Source organism: Drosophila sulfurigaster, chromosome 2R (genome assembly GCF_023558435.1).
Source record: "Drosophila sulfurigaster albostrigata strain 15112-1811.04 chromosome 2R, ASM2355843v2, whole genome shotgun sequence".
Taxonomy (NCBI): Eukaryota; Metazoa; Arthropoda; class Insecta; order Diptera; family Drosophilidae; genus Drosophila; species Drosophila sulfurigaster.
The window spans coordinates 23393521-23410453 of NC_084882.1; the positions used below are offsets into that span (position 1 = coordinate 23393521).

The 16933-nt window shown below is 40.0% G+C and overlaps 1 protein-coding gene across 1 annotated transcript in view; it reads left to right on the plus strand.

The window, feature by feature from the left end:
- LOC133836864 (sodium/potassium-transporting ATPase subunit alpha) overlaps window positions 1-16933 on the plus strand; it is a 30360-nt gene that overhangs the window by 673 nt on the left and 12754 nt on the right. Inside the window, 4 exon segments of the mRNA XM_062267452.1 lie at window positions 14637-14717; window positions 16464-16484; window positions 16486-16596; window positions 16664-16930. Coding sequence (XP_062123436.1) covers window positions 14637-14717; window positions 16464-16484; window positions 16486-16596; window positions 16664-16930 — 480 coding nt within the window.

Sequence of the window (16933 nt, forward strand, 5' to 3'; positions counted from 1 at the left end):
AGAGCGCACTCACGCGTGCTCCAATGCAACGCCATGATCAATAAAACAAAGTTGGCCCAGTGGCTCAGCAGCAGATAACTGGTTTTGTGCTCTGTGTTTGGTCTAAATGAGTTTTTTTGTGTTTTACATCTAATGCGCGCGAGAGAAAGAGAACAGGCCACATACACACACCAGCGTTGCCAATTTAGCTATTTCCCCGCTAGATCTGACGGTTTTCTGCGGGATAAATTCAAAACTAGCGGCTAGCGGGAATTATAGCTATTTGCAAAACAAAACTGATGGAACTTTAGTTTTTTAAAAACATCTGGTACCTTTGTGTATTTTTATGTTTTACTATGCCACACTTTAAAACCTTGCAGTAATTTTGCATTGCAATGGTAAAAAACATCGATATGCCAAAAGATCTTTGCATTTTTATCGATTTATAGTTTTTGCTAGTTTTATACTCTATATACATGACCATCTGGGTATTTCACAATTTCCAAAACGATCGTGTGGGGCTTAAAATGCTTTATAAACAAAACCGCGTCATGCTTAGTTGCAAGACCCCTTCTTTAAAAATTGGTTGCCTCTAGATGCAGCCGATGATCCAAAATGCTTTTGTAAATATTGCAAATGCACCATTTTGTGAATTGCACGCATGCTAAGTCTTCGTCATCTGCGCACAGACGAACAAAATAACGACTGTCTCTGAAAAACCTGCCAGCAAGAGGCGGCACTTTATACACCATATTGCACATTCATTGGTCAGCCCATTGACCATTTGAGATTGTTGTGCGGGATCGAACAAACTGCACCAGAATAGGGCATGATTGACGAAATTTATAAAGAAATCCTAATTGTCTGGCGGTTTCTAGCGTTTTCAATATGTTACTTTAGCTATTTTATGAGCAGAAGAATTGGCAACACTGACACACACACGTAAGCGCTCTCTCTCTTGCTTGTGCTCTTTTTTGCTCTTGCTCTCTCTTGGCTGTGCTCTCTTTCGTGCTGCTCAGGTGTGCTCGTTGTGTGTAGTCCTCGTTTATTTGATCAGCTTAACGCAAATGGCCCAATGTGAAGAGCACTCACCTGGCACAGCACTTTCGATTACGTTTACCTAGCGTAGCACAATTGCTGCTGCTTGTCATAGTTGTTGTTGTTGTCGTTCTTGTCATGCGCAGCATTCCAGCCATCTTCCAGTGATTCGCCCCCTTTTTGCCTATGCATGCGCGCTCTCTCTCATCCATCTTGCTCTCTTGCCCCGCTCGCATGTACAATGTTGCCTGGAATGCGAAAGCTTTACTTTTATAGCCTGGAAATTTTCCGCTTTACGGCTTACATAACCGGTACAATTCCAGTGTCTATGCCTCTTCCTTCGAGTGTTCTCTGTTGGCATGCAATCGAAACATCGCCACGCCTACCCTCTCAATACACAGCCCCTCTTGCGCCTTCGCCTTTGCTTCCTTCTCGCCAGGCAGTCGCACAGATTTCTTGAATTCCCATTTATATACTGCTACTAGTATTGGAATCTCTCAGGCTGTGAAAAAGAGACGACACTGGCTTCGAAACAACCCTCTGCGGTTCAATTCAGTTTCTCTTTTTTTCTCGTTCGCTTGGTTTTTTTCCGGAATTGGTGTCATTGGGGCGCGTCGTGCCCTGCTAATTATAAGCAAATCGCCAAACACACACAAACACACGCTTTATTTCTTGTACTCGTCTTTTTTCCACATTGTCTTTGATAATTATTGAAACAGGCTTTTCCCTCCAAATGTTCAAGCTCTTAATTACACGCTAACCAAGCATATTGCGATGAGGGTTTGTGGTGTGCGCTGGTCACACTGTCGCGCCAATTGGAAAACCACATCAGCCACAGTCCTAGATCCACGCTAGAAAACGTTGCATACTTTAAAGCGCCACGAATAACACAATTCGCTTGAGCAGCGTTTCATTTGCGGGGAGGTTTTACTGTAGCTTATGATTTTCACGCACAAAATCCGCATCGAGAAGAATTATGTATAATGTATGTGGCTGGCATGGCATAACGAACAGCAGAGCAGAGCAAAGCAGAGAACTGTCTCCATCCCTTGCCGCTCCACGCTCCGCATTATTTCATATGCTGAGTCATGCGCTTTCAATTTAAGTCAATTTACTAGCAAAGCAAAGCTGAGTAAAGCAAAGCATTGCAAAGCACTGAGCTTCAGCTTGCGTCAAGACAAATACTATCTGATAATTTCCATGATCTATCCCTGGTTTATTTTATACAGATTTGCAGTCTCACTATTTTAATCTATTGAACGAACAGCAGCGCAGAGCAGAACCCCCGGGGAAATGATAACTCAATTTATGTATTTATATTTCTAACTGGATTTCGTTGGATTTTCGAAAATCAATTAATACTACAAGTATAAATTCATTCACAAAGTTAGAATGGGGGCTTGCCTGTGACATTTTCTTTTTGTTACCGCAAAATCGCGATAATAATACCGCCGACAAATGTAACTGGAAAATACCAGAATTTATTTTCAAATCGCGCTGCTTTGCGACTTTGTGCACTTGTTTTAGCCGGCAGCGACAATCAAAGCGTGCCAACAAATTAATAACAGCAGTTTGAATTCAATTAGATGCCAATAAATGTCTAATCAAAAGCTTGTTATGTTGTTATTTGAGGTTATCAAAGTGTCTCCAATGCTATCTCATGTTATTTATGAGGCTTATCACTTGCAGTTTGCAATTGCAGTTGCTGCTGAGAACACTTTTCACATGCAACTGCCAATTATCTGCATCTCTTGACTGTTTTCTGCCAATTTCAAGCACTTGTAAGGTCGATTTCATCTCTTACCTGTCCATTTATGAGACACATGTGATATTTGCCAACCATAACATATTGTTTTTACATTGTTTTTATCTCGGTCTGCCGCTTATCAGTGGCACTCTCTCGCTCTCATAGATAATTTTGTGTGGCACACATTCGTGCTATGTTACGTATGTATGTATATAGTCAGTAGTAGCAGCTGGGTGTTGGGCTAATCGATCGACCCCCGACTGGAGACAGGGCGACTGGCGACTGTCGATTGTCGACTGTCCATTTGCTGACTGTCGCCAGGCCCCAGAGGTCGGTGTCTGACCCTCACACTGACTGGTTGCTACTAGGTTCCCTTTTCTTTCTTTTTTTTTTAGAGGTTTACCAGTTTACGATTATGCATGTTCGAAGAGCATAAATTCAAATGAACTTCAGTAATAAAATATGCGAGTTATCTCCGCCCACAACTCATTTTATGCAGCGGTCAAAAAGGTCTTATTGTTTTTGTGAAAATGCAAGGAATTTTCGACGCTGCAAAATAGATAAATTCAAGATGATTTACCTATCTTATAATAACATGTCAGAGAGAATATTAATATCTTTATACAATTGCAAATTTGCATATCGATTCATTAAATCAAACTTCCACCATAAAGTTGTGTACTTACATTTTACAACTTGATAACAATAATCAAAATGAACAATAGCTGTAAAATCGCAATAGATGCAATAAATCGCTCTCCAATAAAGTTGTGATTCAATATGTCAAACTTGGCAATTGAAGTGTCAACTAGAAAACACATTTCCAACAGCGATTAGAGCGCTGTCAACTCGTATTCTCTGTGACCCTCACAGTGTGTCATAATAATTGCCCACTTGAAAGAATTTTAATTTGTATTTGAGAGCTAGAGAGAGAGAGCTGAAGAGTTCGAGTGTGCTCGTTCATGTGTTTATAATTAATTTTAAATGGAACATAATGCAAACTGAATTGCGGCTGGGATTGTTGCTCTTTTATCTATGTACATTGTACATATCCTGACATTCGACACTAGGCTTAACTGGTTCAAACAAGTTAACAAGCTGCTTGTGTCCTCAGTTGAACTGAGCTCCGATTTATGCACTCACGACACGCATTGTTGATGGCATCAGACAGACAGAGAACAATTACCGCAATTTCAAGGCATTACTGTCATACGCAACAGATCTTGTGGGAGTCAATCAGCGAGACGAGATGAGATGAGATGAGCTGAACTGAGGCTGAGATTGATGCCAGAGACACAGAGAGCATAGAGACGTCTGCAAATGAAGCGGAAATAGCATGACATAACACATAAAAATCTTTAGCTATTCGTTGTGAAATGTATTGACCAGGCCAATTGAATGATTTATAAACACTCAAAACATTGTTGCCAACTGGCTCAAAAAAACAAAATTAGATTGTGTGTGTATTTTGGAATAAAGTAAATAAATATATTCTGAAGAGTACAACGAAAATTTTCCACATCAATAATGATGAGAGAACAGCGAAAAGCGAACAGAATATGCAACATGCTGTGTGCCACACTTGAAACTTGGCCTTGCCCAAAAGTGTTTAATGATGGAACTTTGTAATCGTAGATGTGTGTACATCGTATCGCATATATAGTATATAGTATGTTATTATATATCGCATACTGCAAATGATGAGGACAATTGAAACAGTTGACAAGATGAAAATGTAGCTCAATTGTGCAAAAGACGCCTGCTAGATGGCACTTGTCATCTTTGCATCTCCTACTTAAATTGTCATATTAAATTTTTATTTAATTTAATGCCCATCCACACCACAACACCAACAATTGCCGGTACTTACACCCAGCTACAGCTCAGATACAGATACAGATTCAGATACAGATACAAATGCGAGCATACAAAAGATATGCCTGGCCGCAATTTGTTATAATTTAAATACAATTCAATGCGCGCTTTGCTGACGCTGCTGACGTTGACGTTGCTGTTGAGGTTACCGTTGACACTTTCCATTCGCATTTCCCAGCATCCAGATACATTCCAGAGATTGAGCATACTATCTATGAGGAAGTCATAAGTTCCACCGGGAAGCAGCTCAAATTGTTATCCCCAATTTATTTTTGCAAATTTTACTGGCTAAATTTATTGTCAACAATTAGTCGTCTAAAGTCTTGTTCATAATAATAAACTCTCCAAAATTAATCAGGTTTCGCGACTATCTAAAATCATCCACTTGAAAAAATCTAAAAAACTGGTTTACGCATTTCACTAGTTTCGAATGGCGTCATTAATAGATAAGTTCTAGCTGCGGATCGAAGCTGTCGTCAGGCAACTTAAGGCAGGATATGCGCAAGGTTGTCTCTATCAATTTGTATGTCGTCGTATAGTATGTTGTAATTGTTGGGTTAATTCATTTTTCCCACCATTCATTTCCCTGTGTGCTGCTCCAATTAGAATGTGTCTGAAAGTGTCGACTTTGGCTTTGACTGTCGGGCCTTTAAGTGGGTTAATCCACACACACACATACATGAACATGAACATCAATCCCCTGGCACTCAATTGGGGTAAATTAATTTCATAGATACCCTCCACAAAAACAAAAAGATTTTTCGTACTTAAGCTAGAAACAAAAATAAGAAATGCTGCTATCTAATCACATGATAAGCTCGTTTGTCTTTTATTTTTGGCAACCCTTTAGAGGCTATTTTAATTGCAATTTGTGTACATCGCTAGAGATAGAGAGAGAGAGGGAGAGGGAGAGGGAGAGGGAGAGGGAGAGAGAGACTAATGTAGGTATCTGACTGTCGTTATCGCAACAACTAATTAAGCTCATAAATGCTCTGGAAAAAACCGGCTATCAGGTTGAGCTACCTATAAAGTGAGATAAGAGCCAAATAACTTATCAGCCTTGTTCGGTATAAGTATAAACTCTTTTCCTTGGCTTTTTCTGGCATTATCCCACCTCTAAGATGCGGGGGAGGGGTAGAGGGGTAGAACGGGGTTGCTATTCTATGCATCCAATGACAATGACTAGAAGAAGAGGAGAAGCACACACGCGCTGCGAGTGGCCCAAAGTACTCGCAATCGCAATCGTATTCGTAGATGGATGCTTGGCTTGGCACTTTGCTTAGTTTATTGTGTATACATATTTTAATTTTGATTAAAATTTATTGCGCCATTCAAAAGGCAAAAGCAAATGCGAAAAGCAAACCTGCTGCCGCCCACCAAGCAGACAGTCAGTCAGTCTCTTCTGTCTCTCGGTCTCTCTGTCTGTCGTCAAGTTTGGCCAGTGCACGTTTTTCCATTGCCTCAGTGAATATTAAACTGAGTCTACCAATTGGTTTTTTCCGGGCATTTCATTCAAACTAGCTGCCGTACTACTAGAGAGACTTTCCTTCGTTGTCATCATCATCGTCGTCTAAGGTTTTTCAGCTGGAGGTCTTTCTACACACAATGAATAGCGCAAATTAAGCTGTAGAGCTGTAGAGCGCGCTACACTCGTAAATCTATTGTCATAACGCCTACGAGGAGACGCAGCGACGCGGCGACTCTGACTAGACTTTGTGCCAGCGATCAGCATTTTGCCTGCCTGCCTGCCTGACTGTCCAGCTGCCACATCCCAGTGGCATCATCATCATCATCATCAGCGTTAGCCCAGAGAGAGAGAGAGAGGGGCATACACATTTTAATCAGAGCTCAAGTACAGAAACTAAGTCAGCCGTTTGCTGTAGTTCATTCGCTTCATTGTCGGTTTGTCATTTTGAGGCTCATATATTATTATCTTCATATATCATCGTACAATGCTTCAACATTTATGTTGATTATGCTACAAGTCTGTGCGCTCCGCTTTTCCCCTTCCCTCCTTTCAACCTCTCTCTCTCGCTGTCTCTTGTGTTTGCCATGGTCATGAACACAATTAAAAGATGCTTGCCGCTTATGCAATCAGTATTCCCTCTCAACTCTGGAAAGTTTTCTATATTCAAGTTGTTCTATTTAACTCTTGTGGAAATTAACAGGACTGTTGCAGTTTTAACTGCTCGCTGTCAATGCGAAGCGCACGCTTTTCACACGCCGCCACACTGCGTATACGTAACGTGCGAGAATGCAGTTGCCAGCAGAGATTTTCATGCTCTGTATCGCAAAATTTTGTTGGTTATATCATCGGAGAATGGCTTGCAACATTGTTGCCGCTCTACTCTAGTTATTTGCTTAGCTTAAAAGTCATAATTGGCATTCAATACGTAGGAATACGTAAAGCAAGCGCTTTGTACAAACACAACTCGACAGCTCGAGAGGCGAGAGTCGAGAGTCGAACAGCAATTGCTTTCATAGCGTTGTCACTCATCAGTTCTTATTGATTTTCCAAATATTTATTTGGCAACACAACACTTCTACTACCAAACTACTACTGTTTGGAGTAAATGCCACCGCATTGTGGCACAGAGACACGTGCTGCAGGCGTGGCAAACACTAAAATTGAGCTGTCAACGGGAACAGAAATAGATCTGCCGACTGACTTTGGCGCCTATCAGCCAAACGTATAATTAAACAAGTTACAAAAACAATATGATGTATCGCACTTGGGGTCTATGGCCAACATTAAGATATGCGATATAAGTCTGGGGCGATATGAAGTCCCTACGTCAAAATGCTGACTCTATTGCCACCCGACAATTGGCCGCGTGTGTCATGGCATTGGCGATATCCCCCTTGGTTGTCAGTTGACCATTTTGTCAGCTGAATTTTGTAGCCTTTTGCATTGCCACTTTTTTAATTTTTTGTGTGTTTTTACATAAGCAACTTGGCACGAGTTACTTGTACTTACTACTATCATTGGGTTTGGTGTTTTACAAGCTCCCCCGCCAAGCGTTGTTGGCGCTGCCTTTTGAGGTCACTGCTGCAACATCGTGCCAAAGTTTATCCACCGCGCAGCACGCACACACACACACCTACACACAGAAACAGTTTGGCAAAGTGGTGTGCGAATTGCTGTGTGTGTGTGCCGTGTCATTACATAACTTGATATTAGACCGAAGGCAAAAAGGCTCATAATACTATACTTTCGTTGTTCGCTGTTGTTCGTTCTATGTTCCCTTTCCCATACATATATTTGTGTGTATATGTTTTGTATGTAGCCCGGAGCGCCGGCATCGCGACCACTTAAAGTCAGTGCGCCCTATTGTTTGTTTATTTGCTCGAGCCTTAAGTGAATCGCATTACGCGTACAGTAATAACTGTCCCGGGCAGGACAATCATAGTTGCTCTCCAGTGATAGTCGTAAAAGCGAGGAATTTATTCACAAAAATATTTTGCAAGATGACAGCAAAAAAAAAGGTCGAGCGCATTTTGCATGCTCACTTATCTAGCTACAATCTGGTAAATCTGTAAGTTATCTCTATCGACCTTCGTTTTGGGTTAATTTCAGCTAAGCAGCTTTCACTGTATTCGGCAACAGCTCCCCCTCCCTCTCCCCACTCTCCTTTCCCATCCCATATTCTATAGAATCCCTGCTAGTAACTGTGGGTTACTTTTTTTTGCGCTCGCATCTGCTTTTGCGATGTCTATCGATTTTCTGTTTCGGTTTTGTGTTACTTTTCTGTGTGCGGCTGACATTTAGTGTAATTAGACTTACTCGTCGTAAGCGAGCTCAAGCCACTAAAATAGAACTGCAGCCTTTTGTTCGGCTCGCTCTCTCTATAAAAATACATGTTTGTATGAAAAGCTCTAGCTTAGACTTATATATAGTATTTACATATATATATATGACTGCTTTATAATCTCTTATGGCTTTTGTCCTGCGTTTTTTTGTGCCTTGGGGAGAAGTTGTCTAACTGCTTGACATATGAATAATTGACATCACGCTGCTGAAGTGACGTCATTGGCTCGATAAACGATTAAAGGGCTGCCAGGATATGGCGTGTGGAGTAAATTGCCGAATTCTCAAATAGTTTGGCCTTTCATCAAGCTCAGTCTGAGGCTTTTTTTTGTTTTCGTTTTATTTTGCTGCTTATACAATTCATGCAAATTCTCGATTCGAATCTTTGTGCTTGCCTGACTGACACACATTCCTGCGCACATCTATGCCGCGCTCACTCTCTCTCTCTTTCTCTCTGTGTTTGAAGTCTGAGCAGCCAGAGGGTTCTGCTCCAGTTTCCAAGCTCTCGCACCACTGTGCAAAATACCCATGCTCTATGGCAAGCAGCAGTAGCAGCAGCAGCAGCAGCCCATTGCCTGCCTCACTTGTCACACTGCCATACATTTGGTGTAAAGTGCGATAGAGAGTGAGAGAGAGATTTCGAAAGCTTCTCTGTACGCTACTGCGCTGTACTGTTCTGTCTATGTGCATATGCAGCGTAAGGTAGGAGCGACGAAACATCTGGCAAACGAATGAACGAACGAAACGTAACGAAAGCTTTCGGAGCGACAACGACGACGACGACGACGTCGCTGCGGACGAATGACAATGCTAGAATATTTTTTCGTTGGACGTGAAAGCTTAACCACTCGCGGCATGCTGAAAATTTTCAGTCGAGCGTTTGTTACCGAACTAGGAAGGTCGGTCTCACTGTGGTAGCTAAACTGAGCTCTCGTCTCTCTGTCGGGTGGTACAGCCAGTGTGCCAGTACTAGTACAGCTCCTCTCAGCTCTCCGCTCTGTCCGCCGCCTGCGTTACGCTGGTGTTGCTGCTTACACAATAACTGTGCATCGATAAAGCCCAAGAAGAAGCACACACACAGGATACGAATATACACATAACATATACCATAGAAGCGCAAAAAAAAGAGGCAAACTCTTAAGCTGTTACAGCTTAACGAGTATAAAAGTAAAAGAAAACGTGTGTGTGATTTGTTATTGTTGTATTAAGAAGTGCAAATAAGTTTATTAACACTGTTCAAGAAGTCGGGGTAGTTTTCAGTGAAATCTCGCCCCTCCGAAACAGAAACCGAAACCACATCTACACGGGGCAAACGGCAACGCTAAACGGAAAAATTGTGTAATATCTTACTCGACGTGTAAAAGGTAGAACCAACAACATCCCTCCACCAAAGAACTCTAAAAGCCAAGACAATTTTTTATTTTGTTGTTGCTGCTGTTGTTGCTCAACTGCAGCGGAGCCTAGAAACGGTTCCTAACTACTAAAAAGCCCCAAACGACAAAACGTCCTTGTACAAAATCGATTTTCCAAAACTTCATGCCAGCGCCGTAATGGATACGTATGTATGAGTGTGTGTATGTAGGAGGTGAACTGTGTGTGGAATGAAAAAGCAGAAGGAAAAAAAAAAGAATGTAACGTGAATAATGCATAATGCATGTAAATGACAATTTTGCTGATTGTGTGTGAATGAATAAATGTTTGCAAGTGTGTGTGTGTGAGTGAGAAATAATAATTATGATCTAATAGATTATCATCCCCTGATCGTTATGGGTTCCATTTGACCATTTCTATCATTTCGATTTGACTGAAAGCCGTGCGATCTCTCTCTATCTCTGTCTCTCATATATCCCCCCAAAGTCAGACCAACTACAGCACCACAATACAGATAAATATGTATGTGTTTTTGCATGTGTGTATATAATATCTTTTTATCTAGTTGCTTCCCTACACTTGTCTCTGTCCATGTGCACATTAATTTCGTACCGCTGACGTACTTTTTTATGGCAATGAAATCGTTTAGATTCAATTGCGGCGATTTCATTTTGGAATAGCAGTAATTTCCTGGCCACCCCAAGTCGAGAAAACCACTAAAAACCCGCAACCCACAAAGCCCACAACCCACCAACCCAAAAAAAAAAAAAACCCAAATGTGTGTGCCCCTACAATTCACACACACACACACACTCATATAATGCCCCCCTAGAAGAGAGGGGATGGGACTCCTTGAGTGGCTGTTGGAGCATGGTATCGACCACCCGTTGTTTGTTGGCTATTTCATAATTCTGCTGCTGCTGCTGCTGGTGGTAAAGCGTAACACAGAAACAGAGATATGGACATGCGGACAAGTAGTCAAAGGAATGGAAATGAAAACACTACAAAAAAAAAAAAAGAAATATTCTTTTACATTTCAATTCGCATATTGTATTGTGTGTTCTTTATGCTGCGCTCGCGCTCGTGATGGGGCTGCTCTCTCTTCCTACCTCTCTCATTTTGCTCTCATTTTCGAATTGCACTCGATTTCGAAAATTGTCTGTGCTCGTCTCTCTCTTTTGCGCTCTCACGCTCTTATTATCGCGCTCGTGTGCCGTTATTTCATATCCTGCTGCTGCTGCTGCTGCTGCTAGCTGCAGTTTTCTATTCCAATCTGCGCCTTCCAATACCAATTCCAAAGTTCCAGGCCGCCTCTTTGCGCCCGCTCAGCTTTTGCTTCGGCTTCTGCTTCTCTGTCCTTCCCTCGCGGGTGGTTATGTGTGTGTGTGTGTGTGTAGCCAATGCGGTCCACTTGCTGCTTCGCCGCCTAGCGCCTAGCGAAAGACTTCGCTCCTCCCTTCCAGGGTCGTTTCCTTTTCGTGTCGGCTCGGTTGCCTGCAGATTTGTTGCATAAGCTGAAAATCATTCAATTTTCCCTTTGAACTTAATTTTTAATTTTCTCATTTTTATTGCAGTTACGTTTTTGTTTTTCTATTTTTATTTATTTTTTTTGTTATTTGTTTTCAAAACGTTTTACGTAATTATATGTCAACGTTGTTATTTTAATTATTTATTTTACGCACCCGTAATTTCAATATTCTGAAGGCGTAATGAGTGTTCAGGTGGGTAAAAACAAAAAGCACTACAAATAACAAAATCAGAAATTCTACTTACAATCATTTATTACCTTTATTATTTATTATTTAGTTTTTAATTTATATTCGCATATACTTTTAAGTCTATTGTTTTCTTTTGCAAGTTATCTCGTATCGTATTGTATTAAGTCGCTTCGCATGTTAACTGATGAAAATAGATAGACAGATGTAATAGGAATATGACAGGAACATGCCAAAAAAAAACTTGACAATTAGCGTTCAATTGTAAAAAGTACGGACAACTGATGAGCGCAAAGCTGAGATCATTAACGCTCGATTGGAAAAAAGTCATAACAATGATAAACGTGTTTCTTGAAGCGAAAAAAATACAAATCAAGATTCAAGTAGTTATGCGTATGCATTAGAAAAGAGTATTGTCTTAACCAGTTTGAGCTTTTCTTCAGTACTACAATATAATATTACGTTAAAGTTGAGCTGACGTTTTCTTTGACCTGCTGCAGCAGCAGTTTTTAGTGGTTTCATTCTAGTTTTCGACTGGTTCGAACCGCATTTGAAGACGAGTTCACAAATCTCTGTTGTTGTATGCACTTTCGCTTGGCTCAAATTGTTTACAATTATCGCTGTCATTATGCAGCTTAATTTGCTCATTTTTTGGGTTACGCCCGCAAGTTTACACGTACTTCTCAGCGTGTGTGTGTGTGTGTGCGATTGTCTAGTAGTATGTGTGTGTGTGGCAGATACTTTTTGCATTGATTGAGCAATTAGCGTGCTGTGTTTTGTCTGTTGCCTGTCAATTCTTTATCTCGCCAAGCTCGCCAAGCATCCCCGATAACTGTTCGCGTACTTTTTTCTTTATGTCTTTGTATTTGTTGTAAATTGATATTCAAGTTCAAATGCCAAATGCTTTGCGCGACAAAGTGCGCGCCAAACCGTTGGACTACACATAGAATACATACATACACACACAGAGAAAGTCACTCACGCACACACACATGCTCAAACTAGCAGATACAAATCACATGAAACTAGCAGATACATTTGTATCTGAGCACTTAATTGGCAGCGTTATGTAAACTTCTCTGTGTCGCCAAACGGCCATTGTCGCATTTTGATTTATATCCCATCCATCCTGCTGCCGTCCAGCAATCGTCCGCACCCTAGCATAGAGCATCATCGTGTGGCGTTCTAATTGTTTGTTCAACCTCAGCCAACAGTCAGTGCTCGGCATTTGGCACTCAAATCAGCTCAATGCTCTCGGTCAGCATCGTTACAGAGATTTCACATGCTGCGTTTCGTTGTCCCGTATTTTGCAACAATTCGCAATTTAATGTTTTTCAATGGCAGCCTCGTGACGCGCTCAACGATCGACGCTCCACTTTTGTTTCGTCAAATGAATCGAACCATGAACGGTTCCAAACAAAAGACAAATCAAGATAAAAACGTATCGTAAAACTAAAGAGTCGCCTTTAAATGAAATTAATTTGTTTAGGAAAATATAAATTAACGACAAACAAATTCTGTGGGAGCGCAAAAAAAAAAAGAAAGAAAGAACATGTTAACAATTGTTGCCACTAGCCTTAGACTAAGCATTAAGCATTACAGTTAAGTTACAGTTAAGCTCTACTATAATTAACTAATCAATAACCCCTTTCACCTGTGCCCCCTCAATTTAATATAGATTGTTTAGCATACGTAAATCAGCATAAAGAGAGAGAGAGAGAGACAAACAAATAACTGCCAATAAGTGAAAAGACAAACAAACAAAACCAAAGGCAATCTAACGAGAGCCCCGAATATTAAATAAAAGTGCGTAAGCAGAATGAATCAAGTTTTTATAAAAAACAAAATCATAGATACATACTATATATGTGATCACAAACATTGGGATTTATTTCATGCCTCTTAAGAATTCAAAAGCTTATTGAACCAACCCCCCCTCCAATACACCAAAAACGAATAAATACATAAATAAATAAGCAATACCCGTTCAAAGCCAAACAAAGCGAATAATGTCGATTCTGTACTCATTTCACGTTGCCGGCGTTCAACCGAGCGCCAAATGTGATCGCGACAGGTTTGTTTAGAGAGAACGCACTTATCTCTACCTCTTCTTCGCTCACATTTCCATACTCTCTCCCATTCTCCCGCTCTACGTATTGTGTTGTATTTGTCTTAGACGCTCTCTTTATTTGTATATTGTTGTTACTTCTTGACACTGCTCTTGGCATGCTTGTTTTCAATTTATGCATGAGACCCAAAAAAATAAATATATTACGAGTTTAGAACGAATGCGGAGAGTTATTGATTTGTGCATTATTTTTATATTTATATTCAGTTGCCCTTGGGCTGCAGTAAATATTTTGTTGAAATTGCATTTTAATGAGTTTGCGTTTGCATTTCGATTGTGATTCACTTGACCATTTGCTGATAAACGAGCCCGGAGCCCCGCAGCTCTCATTCCTCAAATGTTGACGTCAGTACAATAATGCAAGATATCAATGTATTGTGTGGTAATACCTCTATATAATTTTTTTCGCTTCTAAAAACCACAAATCAATTCGCTTTCCAATTGTTTTTCCAAAGCAAGCACAAATCGGCACATGCGCCCTGTCCGTTCCCTTCCAGTATTCGTTATTCGTTCCGTTAGCCCACAAACTCTACATTATACTCGTACTCTCTCGCACCCGTTCTTGTTCTCGTTCTCCTTCTCGTTTATCGTTCTCGTAACATACAATTACATGATTCATTGTCCTTTTGTGTTGTTGTCCTCCAGCTGGAAGCCCAGTCATATGTGAAACATTTTTATACTTATTTCACAGTGATTTAGTAATAGTTTTTATCACAAATTAACCTCATATGATTAAGATTTATATTTATGAAATATATTTTTTTCTTAGCAATATGTATTTACGTATATAGTATTTAGAAACATATCATTATCATTATCAAAAGTTTATGCATCTGATTATGCTCGTTTTGTTTTTCGTTTACGTTTTTTTTGTTACGTTGTTACGTTCTTTTTTGATTTATATATTTCTTCCCGTTCATCATCAATCAACATCCATCAATCAAATCGAATCGAATATCAACACTCCTCGTGCAGCTTACGAGAGCGGACTCTTATCGAGTCGCGACGGTTATTGCAACCGATGACGACAATCGCACAGCCGATGGCCACTTCAAGGTAAATTGAAAATGTTCCTCATATAGTACACACATACCATGCAGACAAACATATGTATGAACTACATACAACCTACTCATGAATATACATATATGTACTGCACACACTCACACACACAGATGGGTATACTTATAACATATATTTTCACATCACATACTCATCGATTTGTTCCATTTATGCCGATTTGTTTACGCCTTTAATCTTTATTTCTACTTTATGTGTGCTTATTTTCAATTATTTACATTCATTTCCGTTTCTCATCTCTTCCAATTACATTTACATTTATTTATTGTTTATATCTTCATTTATGCATATATAATCTGGGCATGTTTCCAATATTATTTGCCGCTTGACATTTGAAAGAAATAATCGAAAATTCTTAAATATAGCACCGCTTTTTTCGATATACTAAAAACAATTATATATAATCTTTTCTATATAGTATATACGCCGTAAATGTTTATTTTAATATACTATATGCATATATTTTAACGGTTATTACCTAGCTAAAAGTAAAACTCAATTACCTGAATTTTTTGTTGTACCGAGAAAATTGCAGACAGCCAAAAATACGAGAAAAGAAAATGCGGAAAATATTAGACTTTTGTTTTCAATAGTTTAGTCACATAATTTTTATAGGTGGGTCACGAATAAAACTGATTAAAACCAGTTATGGGCTTTTCCAAGTTATTTCACCGATTTGTGGCTGTGACGTCACAACGCGCTAAATATAAATAAAATAGAAAATCTAATAAACCATTGCCAGAGTCTAGAGACGCGACGGTCGACAGCTGGCGCGTCTGCAACATATATGTATGTACAACTATAGTATAGAAAAATTATTTATAATTATTTTTTGGTGAGATTTTCTGTGCCAATTCGAAAGTTCTTTGAGGTCAATGAGCATGGTGAAACAAATGTGCAGATAGGGACTAATTCCACAGCGCAGCATAAACAAAATTCAAGTGCATAAGTTTTTTCGATTTATTCGAATGCCTTTTGTGAATAGATTTCTTTTTAATTTGTTTTGCTCGCCTTTGTTTTGATTTTATTGCAGTCTATATGTATATATATAATATATATAGTAGAGTAGAGTAGATACAGAGAAAAGAGCGAGCAATGTGTGTAGGCAGAATTAGTCTGTGGCATTTGTTTTTAGCATTTTCATTCATTTTACGTGACATTCGCATTTCACATACGGCGCGTTTTGCGCGCGATTAAAATCGCCACTTGGCTTGCTGCATGCTTCCCGCGCTCGTGTATGCGTACTCGTAGTTGTTGTGCTTTATTTTGCTCCGATTAGGAGCGATCAATGTGAATATTCTCACGCCCGCTGACCGAAACATATGGCGATCCAAATAGGAACTCATTAGCGCGCTACTAAATGTTTTGGCAATAAAAAATAAGTCTGTACATACAGCATTATACATATGTATGTGTCTGTATGTTTTGGTAACTGGTAAGTTCGGTAAACTGTAAACACTCCTCTATCGGGTTTAATGGTTCTTCTTCTTCTCCTCTTCTCTGCGAACTTGCACACTTTAATACTCACTTGCAAACAAATAAAAATAAACAACGGAAAACCTTTAAATATTTAAGGGTATTTTATGAGGCATAACACAACGGTTAATGGCATGAAGTAAATCGATTTTTGTGTGTCGGCTTTTTGGGTTTTACGCTGCACTTGCAATTCCAAATGTGATTACTTATATATTGTTTTTGTCTAACATCGTTTGATCCCAATAGTCAAGACGCAAGATGCCGGCCAAAGCAGCTAAAAAAAGAGAATTTAGATGATCTCAAACAGGAGTTGGACATCGACCATCATAAAATCTCTCCTGAGGATTTGTATCAGCGCTTTCAGACACATCCCGAAAATGTAAGTCCCAAAGAACTAATTAAATTGTAATGTCTGTTAAATTACACTTCTCTTTTTCCCATTGCAGGGTTTGAGTCACGCCAAGGCCAAGGAGAATCTGGAGCGAGATGGTCCCAATGCGCTCACACCGCCCAAGCAGACACCCGAATGGGTGAAGTTCTGCAAGAATCTGTTCGGTGGCTTCGCCATGTTGCTGTGGATCGGTGCTATACTTTGTTTTGTGGCCTATTCGATTCAGGCCACCACCAGCGAGGAGCCAGCCGATGATAACTTGTATCTGGGTATTGTACTTTCCGCTGTCGTCATTGTGACAGGCATCTTCTCCTACTACCAGGTA